Genomic DNA, 14,869 nt, shown 5'->3' on the forward strand with positions numbered 1-14,869 from the left:
CTGTCCCTCTTTCCACATGTATTGCTGTTCCTCTCTTCAGATTTCTGCCCATGGCATGTCTTGGTCCTTCCAAAACTTACCGTGTACATTATGGTTCCAACACTATCTGTTCTAAGATTGGCCTGTGTGGTGATCTCTCCAGTGAATTGATTCAGGCTGAAGAAGTACTGGGTTGGATAGTCTCCAACAAGTTCATACTTCAAAGTTCCCTGAAGAATAGGAAAAAGTACTTTGCTCTGAATCATTTAGTCATTTAAACAACTTTAATTCATGAAGGCAATTTTAATTCATGAAGGCAACTCTAATTCATGAAAACAACTCTAATTCATGAAAACAACTTTAATTCATGAAGGCAACTCTAATTCATGAAGGCAACTCTAATTCATGAATGCAACTCTAATTCATGAAAACAACTTTAATTCATGAAAACAACTTTAATTCATGAAAACAACTCTAATTCATGAAAACAACTCTAATTCATGAATGCAACTTTGATATGCTATATACAAATTGTATTTTTCCAGCAGAAGTCAACATAAGTGTTCCACAGAGCACAGCATATTGCCAGTTAAAGGCATTATGCTGTCAAAAGCATTATTCTGTTAGAGGTGTATGCTGTCTAAGCATTTTGTCAAAGACAGTATGCTGTCAATTGCATTATTCTGTCAAAGACAGTATGCTGTCAGAGGCACTTTCTGATATAGGCAGTATGCTGTCAATGGCATTATTCTGTTAAAGGCAGTATCAGTATGCTGTCAATGGCATTATTCTGCTATGGGCAGTATGCTGTCAGAGGCATTATTCTGTTATAGGCAGTATGCTGTCAGAGGCATTATTCTGTTATAGGCAGTATGCTGTCAAAGGCATTATTCTGTTATAGGCAGTATACTGCAAGGCATTTTTCGGTTATAGGCATTATGTTGTCAGAGGTATTATTCTGTAAAAGGCAGTACGCTGTCGGAGGTATTATTCTGTTATAGGCAGTATACTGCAAGGCATTATTCTGTTATAGACAGTATGCAGTCAGAGGCATTATTCTGTAAAAGGCAGTATGCTTCCAAAGGCATATCCTGTTTATAGGTATTATGCTGTCAACGGCATTATTCTGTTAAAGGATGTATGCTGTCAAAGGCAGCATGCTGTCAAGGCATTATTCTGTTATAGGCAGTATACTGCCTAATACAAGACAAATTAAATCTGGTATATCTTATGATATACTTCAGTCATATCATAATATTGTACCCAAGTTCCAATTCCAACTGTCATATCATAATATTGTACCCAAGTTCCAATTCCAACTGTCATATCATAATATTGTACCCAAGTTCCAATTGCAACTGTCATATCATAATATTGTACCCAAGTTCCAATTCCAACTGGCATATCATAATATTGTACCCAAGTTCCAATTGCAACTGTCATATCATAATATTGTACCCAAGTTCCAATTCCAACTGGCATATCATAATATTGTACCCAAGTTCCAATTCCAACTGGCATATCATAATATTGTACCCAAGTTCCAATTCCAATTGTCATATAATAATATTGTACCCAAGTTCCAATTCCAACTGTTATATCATAATGTTGTACCCAAGTTCCAATTCCAACTGGCATATCATAATGTTGTACCCAAGTTCCAATTCCAACTGGCATATCATAATATTGTACCCAAGTTCCAATTCCAACTGTCATATCATAATATTGTACCCAAGTTCCAATTCCAACTGTCATATCATAATATTGTACCCAAGTTCCAATTCCAACTGGCATATCATAATATTGTACCCAAGTTCCAATTCCAACAGGCATATCATAATATTGTACCCAAGTTCCAATTCCAACTGTCATATCATACTATTGTACCCAAGTTCCAATTCCAACTGGCATATCATAATATTGTACCCAAGTTCCAATTCCAACTGTCATATCATAATATTGTACCCAAGTTCCAATTCCAACTGTCATATCATAATATTGTACCCAAGTTCCAATTCCAACTGTCATATCATAATATTGTACCCAAGTTCAAATTCCAACCGGCATATCATAATGTTGTACCCAAGTTCCAATTCCAACTGTCATATCATAATATTGTACCCAAGTTCCAATTCCAACTGTCATATCATAATATTGTACCCAAGTTCCAATTCCAACTGGCATATCATAATATTGTACCCAAGTTCCAATTCCAACTGTCATATCATAATATTGTACCCAAGTTCCAATTCCAACTGTCATATCATAATATTGTACCCAAGTTCCAATTCCAAGTGTCATATCATAATATTGTACCCAAGTTCCAATTCCAACTGTCATATCATAATATTGTACCCAAGTTCCAATTCCAACTGGCATATCATAATATTGTACCCAAGTTCCAATTCCAACTGTCATATCATAATATTGTACCCAAGTTCCAATTCCAACTGTCATATCATAATATTGTACCCAAGTTCCAATTCCAACTGGCATATCATAATGTTGTACCCAAGTTCCAATTCCAACCAGCATATCATAATGTTGTACCCAAGTTCCAATTCCAACTGTCATATCATAATATTGTACCCAAGTTCCAATTCCAACTGTCATATCATAATATTGTACCCAAGTTCCAATTCCAACTGGCATATCATAATATTGTACCCAAGTTCCAATTCCAACTGGCATATCATAATATTGTACCCAAGTTCCAATTCCAACTGTCATATCATAATATTGTACCCAAGTTCCAATTCCAACTGTCATATCATAATATTGTACCCACGTTCCAGTTCCAACAGGCATATCATAATATTGTACCCAAGTCCCAATTCCAACTGTTACATCATAATATTGTACCCAAGTTCCAATTCCAACTGGCATATCATAATATTGTACCCAAGTTCCAATTCCAACTGGCATATCATAATATTGTACCCAAGTTCCAATTCCAACTGTCATATCATAATATTGTACCCAAGTTCCAATTCCAACTGGCATATTATAACATTGTACCCAAGTTCCAATTCCGACAGGCATATCATAACATTGTACCCAAGTTCCAATTCCGACAGGCATATCATAACATTGTACCCAAGTTCCAATTCCAACTGGCATATCATAATATTGTACCCAAGTTCCAATTCCCACTGTCATATCATAATATTGTACCCAAGTTCCAATTCCAACTGTCATATCATAATATTGTACCCAAGTTCCAATTCCAACTGGCATATCATAATATTGTACCCAAGTTCCAATTCCAACTGTCATATCATAATATTGTACCCAAGTTCCAATTCCAACTGGCATATCATAATATTGTACCCAAGTTCCAATTGCAACTGGCATATTATAACATTGTATCCAAGTTCCAATTCCAAGTGGCATATTATAATATTGTACCCAGGTTCCAATTCCAAGTGGCATATCATAATATTGTACCCAAGTTCCAATTCCAACTGTCATATCATAATATTGTACCCAAGTTCCAATTCCAACTGTCATATCATAATATTGTACCCAAGTTCCAATTCCAACTGGCATATCCTAATATTGTACCCAAGTTCCAATTCCAACTGGCATATCATAATATTGTACCCAAGTTCCAATTCCAACTGTTATATCATAATATTGTACCCAAGTTCCAATTCCAACTGGCATATCATAATATTGTACCCAAGTTCCAATTCCATCTGGCATATCATAATATTGTACCCAAGTTCCAATTCCAATTGTCATATCATAATATTGTACCCAAGTTCCAATTCCAACTGTCATATCATAATATTGTACCCAAGTTCCAATTCCAACTGTCATATCATAATATTGTACCCAAGTTCCAATTCCAACTGTCATATCATAATATTGTACCCAGGTTCCAATTCCAACTGTCATATCCTAATATTGTACCCAAGTTCCAATTCCAACTGTCATATCATAATATTGTACCCAAGTTCCAATTCCAACTGGCATATCATAATATTGTACTTAAGTTCCAATTCCAACAGGCATATCATAATATTGTACCCAAGTTCCAATTCCAACTGTCATATCATAATATTGTACCCAAGTTCCAATTCCAACTGTCATATCATAATATTGTACCCAGGTTCCAATTCCAACTGTCATATCCTAATATTGTACCCAAGTTCCAATTCCAACTGTCATATCATAATATTGTACCCAAGTTCCAATTCCAACTGTCATATCATAATATTGTACCCAGGTTCCAATTCCAACTGTCATATCCTAATATTGTACCCAAGTTCCAATTCCAACTGTCATATCATAATATTGTACCCAAGTTCCAATTCCAACTGTCATATCATAATATTGTACCCAAGTTCCATTTCCAACTGGCATATCATAATATTGTACCTAAGTTCCAATTCCAACAGGCATATCAGATCAGAATACAAAAATCCTGCCCATTTAATAATACTGTATAAAACTTTTTGTTCAATACAGCAACTGATCACAATGTTTACACAGGATCTTAACATTGCTGATGATTATGACCATGCCGGTTGAAAAACAACACTTTATCTCACCATATACTAGAGAGCCAACACTTAATCTCACCATTCACTAGAGAGACAATACTTAATCTCACCATTCACTAGAGACAACACTTGATCTCACCATTCACTAGAGACAACACTTGATCTCACCATTCACTAGAGAGACAAGACTTGATCTCACCATTCACTAGAGAGACAATACTTGATCTAACCATTCACTAGAAAGGCAACACTTCATTTCGCCATTCACTAGAAAGACAACACTTAATCTCACCATTCACTAGAGAGACAATACTTAATGCCACCATTCACTAGAGAGACAACACTTGATCTCACCATCACCAGAGAGATAACTCTTGATCTCACCATTCACTAGAGACAACACTTGATCTCGCCATTCAGTAGAGAGGCAACACTTCATCTCGCCATTCACTAGAGAGGCAACACTTAATGCCACCATTGACTGGAGAGAAAATACTTAGTTTCACCATTCACTGGAGAAACAACAAAGTGACTGACACAATATTGTCCAACTAGAATTTCCAAAAATTCAAGACAAGAATAATTCTTCCTTTTAGCTGCTAAGTACTAGACCCATTTGTGATATTTATTATTCATCATGGCAGTCATATGTAATGTAAGATCAGCACCAGTTTCATTTAGGACAAACTAGACACTATTAGAAGACTTTAGAAAACCCATTTCCATATGACCATCCATAGAGGAGAATTAGGAACATGAGTTGCAGTATATTCAGTGTGGCAACCATACTGAATGTCTGTAAGGCACAGTATAATGGCAACCATAATGAATGTCTGTAAGGCACAGTATAATGGCAACCATACTGAATGTCTGTAAGGCACAGTATAATGGCAACCATACTGAATGTCTGTAAGGCACAATGCAATGGCAACCATACTGAATGTCTGTAAGGCACAATACAATGGCAACCATACTGAATGTATGTAAGGCACAATACAATGGCAACCATACTGAATGTATGTAAGGCACAATACAATGGCAACCATACTGAATGTCTGTAAGGCACAATATAATGGCAACCATACTGAATGTCTGTAAGGCACAATATAATGGCAACCATACTGAATGTCTGTAAGGCACAATATAATGGCAACCATACTGAATGTCTGTAAGGCACAGTATAATGGCAACCATACTGAATGTCTGTAAGGCACAATGCAATGGCAACCATACTGAATGTCTGTAAGGCACAATACAATGGCAACCATACTGAATGTATGTAAGGCACAATACAATGGCAACCATACTGAATGTATGTAAGGCACAATACAATGGCAACCATACTGAATGTCTGTAAGGCACAATATAATGGCAACCATACTGAATGTCTGTAAGGCACAATATAATGGCAACCATACTGAATGTCTGTAAGGCACAATATAATGGCAACCATACTGAATGCCTATAAGGCACAATATAATGGCAACCATACTGAATGTCTGTAAGGCACAATACAATGGCAACCATACTGAATGTATGTAAGGCACAATACAATGGCAACCATACTGAATGTCTGTAAGGCACAATGCAATGGCAACCATACTGAATGTCTGTAAGGCACAATATAATGGCAACCATACTGAAAGTCTGTAAGGCACAGTATAATGGCAACCATACTGAATGTCTGTAAGGCACAATGCAATGGCAACCATACTGAATGTCTGTAAGGCACAATACAATGGCAACCATACTGAATGTCTGTAAGGCACAATACAATGGCAACCATACTGAATGTCTGTAAGGCACAATATAATGGCAACCATACTGAATGTCTGTATTGCACAATACAATGGCAACCATACTGAATGTCTGTAAGGCACAATATAATGGCAACCATACTGAATGTCTGTAAGGCACAATATAATGGCAACCATACTGAATGTCTGTAAGGCACAATATAATGGCAACCATACTGAATGTCTGTAAGGCACAATATAATGGCAACCATACTGAATGTCTGTAAGGCACAATATAATGGCAACCATACTGAATGCCTGTAAGGCACAATATAATGGCAACCATACTGAATGTCTGTATTGCACAATACAATGGCAACCATACTGAATGTCTGTAAGGCACAATATAATGGCAACCATACTGAATGTCTGTAAGGCACAATATAATGGCAACCATACTGAAAGTCTGTAAGGCACAATATAATGGCAACCATACTGAATGTCTGTAAGGCACAATATAATGGCAACCATACTGAATGTCTGTAAGGCACAATATAATGGCAACCATACTGAATGCCTATAAGGCACAATATAATGGCAACCATACTGAATGTCTGTAAGGCACAATATAATGGCAACCATACTGAATGCCTGTAAGGCACAATATAATGGCAACCATACTGAATGTCTGTAAGGCACAATATAATATGTTCAACTAGAGATCATAAGATGAGAGCTATCTGAATATGAACATTAATTCTGGTGGAATAACACAACTTTCAGGATGGCCACCATACTGGCTGTCAGACTGGCATCATTTTCGGTCAGAACCAACCCGAATAAGTAGTCTTCTGGTCAAAACCCCATGTCAATGTGACCACTTATTTAATGTGACCACTTATTTAGCAGGAACAGCAAGAATATTTTTATAATAGCTGCCATGGTGGCCATATTTAACATCAGACAAGCACCATTTTAATTCAAGACTAAATAAATATCATAGTCTTTGGGTGAAAATCCCAATTTACTATGAATTTCCATTTAAGAGTACTGCAGCAATTAAAAGATTTTTAAGATGGCTGGCCACTGGTGGCCAAACTGATCTCAGAGAGGCAACATTTTATTTTAGGACTAATCAGACATTAGAACAGGTCTTCTATTGAAAACCAAGATTGATATCACTTTCAGTTTGTGGATTTAAAGAATTTTCAAGGTAATCCATCAGATCCAAGGAACTTTTTAGGTTTACCAACCATTCTATATCAAGATTTTTAAGATGGCTACCATATTGAAAACTCAATGTTGTTACACCCATCCACTTGGAGAAATAAACAGATTTTTAAGATGGCTACCATATTGAAAACTCCATGTTGTTACACCCATCCACTTGGAGAAATAAAAAGATTTTTAAGATGGTCATACAGTATTTCAGAGTGGCATTATTTTCACTTAGCACCAACCAGACATGACAAGAAAAAATAAAAGTCACCAACCAGACATGACAAGAAAAAATAAAAGTCACCAACCAGACATGACAAGAAAAAATAAAAGTCACCAACCAGACATGACAAGAAAAAATAAAAGTCACCAACCAGACATGACAAGAAAAAATAAAAGTCACCAACCAGACATGACAAGAAAAAATAAAAGATATATTTTTATTAAGTTTTAGCATTTTCTATTATACTGGATAATTTAAAGGAATGAGTTTTTCTACACATTCAAGGACTTTTCAAGGATAAACCAACATTTGTAAAATAAAAGATCATTTCAAGGTAACCCTTCAATTTAAGGAATTTCAAGATTGCAAGATGGCTACTATGGCAGGGATGTTGGATGCTTGAAAGTCAGCATTTTCATCTGGGTCAACTAAGCATAATGGCAAGTCTTTTAATGGCAACCCCATATCAATATGACCGTCTGTTCATAAGGAATATCAATAACAAGATTATTTCATACTAGCCATACAGGATGTCAGACTGTTACCATTTTCATCTTGAACCAACAAGAAAAAAACATAAAAACATATACTGTCTTTGAACCATGTGTTGATATTGTTATGCATATTTAATTTGTTTGTCTGAAAGGTTTTTTTTAACGTTTTTTTTTTTACATGCTACTGTAATGTAACATTGTTTGCTGGACTTGACCTTGTCCAAAATTGCGTTCATTTCTGCTTGACCTGATTGACTTTTTTCTTTACATTTTATGTAAACAACTAATAATAGCTTCATTATTCTCTATGTGTATGAGCTTAATTTCAGGATTTTTATTCAGGTAAACAAGAAGGAGTAGATGTGGTGATTTGGGTCAGGGTTTTGGAGTTTCCTAAGTGAATTTTACAGGTTATTGTGTTGTAAATAAACAAGGCTCATTAGATCATTCTAGAAGGTTATTTTCCATTAGGTAATTTTTATACATATAGAACATGCAAATTGTGACCTGAAGTCAAGTAGAGAACTATACAATCTTGTGACTGTAAGATTTCATCAGTTCTTCTTTAGCATCTAGCATCTTCAAGTTGTATTATATTGTGACCGGTTTGGGCTGATTTTTGTTTTCTTCAAATTATTGAATTCAAATGGAACGACAAAAGTGTTCTGATAAAATTCTTGGATAAAGACATTGACTGGAATTAATAGTATATTCAAACCTGGAATTATATTAATGTGATTCAATGAAAGACTGTTGACAAATCAGCACCCCATAAGCTATAACAGACTCGTCATCACCTTCAGTTTTGTATCTCTTTGGTACCTGTACTGAATTTTATTCAGGACTTTATACTATTATCTGTAATTCTTGGAATATTTTGGAATTTAATTTGCAATACTGTGAGTTCTTTTTTCTCATTTTCACTTTGTATTCTAGGGAAATAAATTATTTGTTAAATTTTACAAACTCATTGTTTCACTTATTTCTATTGCTTATTTTAAGAGCATAGACTCATAAAAATATGACCATGCGTACGGAGTGACTAATGGCAACAAGATTTTGATGTTGATTACCATGGTATGTCTGATGGTCACCGTTCTGATTTAGCACCAACAAAATATTTTAAGTCTTTCAGAAAAACTTTATGTTGGTATGACCATCAATTCAATAGTTGTAGTTACTAGATTATTATGATGGCAAATGTGGTAATCATTCTGGAAATTAAATTGGTACTATTTTCACTTAGGACAAGCTAGACATCATAAGAAGTCTTTAAGTAAAATGTCACATCAACATGACCATCCATCCATTTAATGACATATCAGACCATCCATCCATTTATTGACATATCGGACCATCCATCCATTTAATGAGGTATCAGACCATCCATCAATTTAATGAGGTATCATACCATCCATCCATTTAATGACATATCAGACCATCCATCAATTTAATGAGGTACCAGACCATCCATCCATTTAATGATGTATCAGACCATCCATCCATTTAATTAGGTATCAGACCATCCATCCATTTAATGACATATCAGACCATCCATCCATTTAATGACATATCAGACCATCCATCCATTTAATGACATATCGGACCATCCATCCATTTAATGATGCATCAGACCATCCATCCATTTAATGACATATCAGACCATCCATCCATTTAATGAGGTATCAGACCATCCCTACATTTAATGAGGTATCATACCATCCATCCATTTAATGACATATCAGACCATCCATCAATTTAATGAGGTACCAGACCATCCATCCATTTAATGACGTATCAGACCATCCATCCATTTAATGACGTATCAGACCATCCATCCATTTAATGACATATCAGACCATCCATCCATTTAATGACATATCAGACCATCCATACATTTAAAGAGGCATCATACCATCCATCCATTTAATGACATATCAGACCATCCATCAATTTAATGAGGTACCAGACCATCCATCCATTTAATGACATATCAGACCATCCATCCATTTAATGACGTATCAGACCATCCATCCATTTAATGACATATCAGACCATCCATCCATTTAATGAAGTATCAGACCATCAGTCCATTTAATGAGGTATCAGACCATCCATCCATTTAATGACGTATCAGACCATCAATCCATTTAATGATGTATCAGACTATCCATCCATTTAATGACATATCAGACCATCCATCCATTTAATGAGGTATCAGACCATCCATCCATTTAATTAGGTATCAGACCATCCATCCATTTAATGACATATCAGACCAACCATCCATTTAATGAGGTATTGGACCATCCATCCATTTAATGACATATCAGACCATCCATCTATTTAATGACATATCAGACCATCCATCCATTTAATGACATATCAGACCATCCATCTATTTAATGACATATCAGACCATCCATCCATTTAATGACATATCAAACCATCCATCCACTTAATGACATATCAAACCATCCATCCATTTAATGACATATCAGACCGTCCATCCACTTAATGACATATCAAACCATCCATCCATTTAATGACATATCAGACCATCCATCCATTTAATGAGGTATCAGACCATCCATCCACTTAATGACATATCAAACCATCCATCCATTTAATGAGGTATCAGACCATCCATCCATTTAATGAGGTATCAGACCATCCATCCATTTAATGAGGTATCAGACCATCCATCCATTTAATGACATATCAGACCATCCATCCACTTAATGACATATCAAACCATCCATCCATTTAATGATGTATCAGACCATCCATCCATTAAATGACATATCAGACCATCCATCCATTTAATGACATATCAGACCATCCATCCATTTAATGACATATCAGACCATCCATCCATGCAATGATGTATCAGACCATCCATCCATTTAATGACATATCAGACCATCCATTTAACAATGTATCAGACCATCCATCCATTTAGTGACATATCAGACCATCCATCCATTCAATGACATATCAGACCATCAATCAATTTAATGAGGCATCAGACCATCAATCCATTTAATGACATATCAGACCATCCATTTAACAATGTATCAGACCATCCATCCATTTAGTGACATATCAGACCATCCATCCATTCAATGACATATCAGACCATCAATCAATTTAATGAGGCATCAGACCATCAATCCATTTAATGACATATCAGACCATCCATCCATTTAATGACATATCAGACCATCCATCTATTTAATGACATATCAGACCATCCATCCATTTAATGACATATCAGACCATCCATCCATGCAATGATGTATCAGACCATCCATCCATTTAATGACATATCAGACCATCCATCCATTTAATGACATATCAGACCATCCATCCATGCAATGATGTATCAGACCATCCATCCATTTAATGACATATCAGACCATCCATTTAACAATGTATCAGACCATCCATCCATTTAGTGACATATCAGACCATCCATCCATTCAATGACATATCAGACCATCAATCAATTTAATGAGGCATCAGACCATCAATCCATTTAATGACATATCAGACCATCCATCCATTTAATGAGGTATCAGACCATCAATCCATTTAATGACATATCAGACCATCCATCCATTTAATGAGGCATCAGACCATCAATCCATTTAATGACATATCAGACCATCCATCCATTTAATGAGGTATCAGACCATCAATCCATTTAATGAGGTATCAGACCATCCATCTATTTAATGACATATCAGACCATCCATCCATTTAATGATGTATTGGACCATCCATGCATTTAATGATGTATCAGACCATCCATCCATTTAATGATATATCAGACCGTCTATCAATTTTTATGATGTATAAGAAAAAATATGATCAGCATACTTGATGTTAGATTGATGAAGTACCAACCAGTGATCACATGAAGTGTTTTGCTGTTAACTCCATATAAGTGTGAAGTGTTATGCTGACAACTCCATATCAATGGGAAGTGTTTTGTTGATAACTTCATATCAATGTGAAGTGTTTTGGTGATAACTCCATATCAATGTGAAGTGTTTTACTTCATATCAATGTGAAGTGTTTTGGTGATAACTCCATATCAATGTGAAGTGTTTTGGTGATAACTCCATATCAATGTGAAGTGTTTTGGTGATAACTCTATATCAATATGAACATCCATTCAGGATGAGCAGCGTATAACATGATTTTAAAGATAGCAGATGTCAGGCTGTATTATATGTTGGATTGGCACCATTTTCATTTCAGACCAACTAGACATATAAGATATTTTCTAGTGAAATATCCATGATAATATGACTTTTTTAGGAGCAGAAGTGATAAACAAGATTTTCAAGATGGTTACCATGGGAGCCATAATGGATGTCAAATTGTCACCATTTTCATTCAGAACTAGACATCCTTCCAGCTGGCATGAAGAGTGGTGACAAATGACTCAGTGTGGTATGAAGAGGTTGTGACTAATGAATATGTGTGGTATGAAGAAGTAGTGACTAATGAACATGTGTGGTATGAAGAGGTAGTGACTAATGAACATGTGTGGTATGAAGAGGTAGTGACTAATGAACATGTGTGGTATGAAGAGGTAGTGACTAATGAACATGTGTGGTATGAAGAGGTAGTGACTAATGAACATGTGTGGTATGAAGAGGTAGTGACTAATGAACATGTGTGGTATGAAGAGGCAGTGACTAATGAACATGTGTGGTATGAAGAGGTAGTGACTAATGAACATGTGTGGTATGAAGAGGTAGTGACTAATGAACATGTGTGGTATGAAGAGGCAGTGACTAATGAACATGTGTGGTATGAAGAGGTAGTGACTAATGAACATGTGTGGTATGAAAAGGTAGTGACTAATGAACATGTGTGGTATGAAGAGGTAGTGACTAATGAACATGTGTGGTATGAAGAGGTAGAGACTAATGAACATGTGTGGTATGAAGAGGTAGAGACTAATGAACATGTGTGGTATGAAGAGGTAGAGACAAATAAATTTGTGTGGTATGAAGAGGTAATGAGAAATTAATTTGTGCTCACATATGCTGGATGACAGGTCTATGATGATTATAAGAACCAAATACTGAATCCAAACATCAATCATTCTAAATTTTAGTTTCTCACAATAAAAGCAAATGAAGAAAAGCTAGCCCTTGCACTTACCAAAAGATCTAGGTCTCGTCCATTGACATCATAGACAGAGGTACCAACAGCAACTCTTTCGCTGATGATAACCAGTTGTGGAACATTCAGGAACTCTGGTGGGAACTGATCTCGGATAACATTTATGGTTGCATCAATCACAGCAACTTGCACAGGGGATCTATTATCTGATGCCGTTATTCTCATCTGAAATTGAAATATGAAATTTATTTGGAGCTTAAATATAATTTTCTTTTTCATTTCTTGATTTTCTGTAAAGGGGTCAGTGATGCAATTTTTATTGCAAAAATGTAACCTTGTAAGTCTCTTTGGGGTGTAATGTTCTACATAATGATACAAAACAAAATGACAGATGTTCCAAGGAATCTAGTCTCTCAGTGTCTTACCTGTGTCCATGCATTGATGTCTCTCATCTCCATCCTCATATCTGACTTGTAAGAGCTTTATCACAGAAGTCTAACATTTAGAACATCATGGACTAAAAGAAACTTCATCACAGAAATCTAACATTTAGAACATCATGGACTAAAAGAAACCTCATCACAGAAATCTAACATTTAGAACATCATGGACTAAAAGAAACTTTGTCACAGAAGTATAAAATTTAGAACATCATGGACTTAAAAAAGAAAATTTATCACAGAAGTCTTACATTTAGAACATCATGGACTTAAAAAGAAACCTCATCACAGAAGTCTAAAATTTAGAACATCATGGACTAAAAGAAACCTCATCACAGAAGTCTAAAATTTAGAACATCATGGACTAAAAGAAACCTCATCACAGAAGTCTAACATTTAGAACATCATGGACTAAAATAAACTTTGTTACAGAAGTATAAAATTTAGAACATCATGGACTTAAAAAAGAAAATTTATCACAGAAGTCTTACATTTAGAACATCGTGGACTTTAAAAGAAACCTCATCACAGAAGTCTAAAATTTAGAACATCATGGACTAAAAGAAACCTCATCACAGAAGTCTAAAATTTAGAACATCATGGACTAAAAGAAACCTCACCACAGAAATCTACTTATGTCATAGGTCAATAATAATGGGATTACTTATCGCATAGGTCAATAATAATGGGATTACTTACGTTATAGGTCAATAATAATGGGATTACTTATCCTATAGGTCAATAATAATGGGATTACTTACGTTATAGGTCAATAATAATGGGATTACTTATCCTATAGGTCAATAATAATGGGATTACTTATCCTATAGGTCAATAATAATGGGATTACTTATGTTATAGGTCAATAATAATGGGATTACTTATCCTATAGGTCAATAATAATGGGATTACTTACATTATAGGTCAATAATAATGGGATTACTTATCCTATAGGTCAATAATAATGGGATTACTTATGTTATAGGTCAATAATAATGGGATTACTTATCCTATAGGTCAATAATAATGAGATTACTTACATTATAGGTCAATAATAATGGGATTACTTATCCTATAGGTCAATAATAATGGGATTACTTATGTTATAGGTCAATAACAATGGGATTAC

The 14,869-nt window shown here is 35.2% G+C and overlaps 1 protein-coding gene across 1 annotated transcript in view; it reads right to left on the minus strand.

The window, feature by feature from the left end:
* Positions 1-14,869, minus strand: part of LOC149802467 (uncharacterized) — a 512,180-nt gene that overhangs the window by 254,399 nt on the left and 242,912 nt on the right. The window contains exons 64-65 of the mRNA XM_089951513.1: positions 13,340-13,525; positions 81-209 (exon numbers count right to left, since the gene is read on the minus strand). Of these exons, the coding sequence (XP_089807639.1) occupies positions 81-209; positions 13,340-13,525 (315 nt within the window). The remainder of the gene's footprint in view (positions 1-80; positions 210-13,339; positions 13,526-14,869) is intronic.

This window comes from Sinohyriopsis cumingii, chromosome 3 (assembly GCF_028554795.1).
Source record: "Sinohyriopsis cumingii isolate HCF-2022 chromosome 3, ASM2855479v2, whole genome shotgun sequence".
NCBI classification, from domain to species: domain Eukaryota; kingdom Metazoa; phylum Mollusca; class Bivalvia; order Unionida; family Unionidae; genus Sinohyriopsis; species Sinohyriopsis cumingii.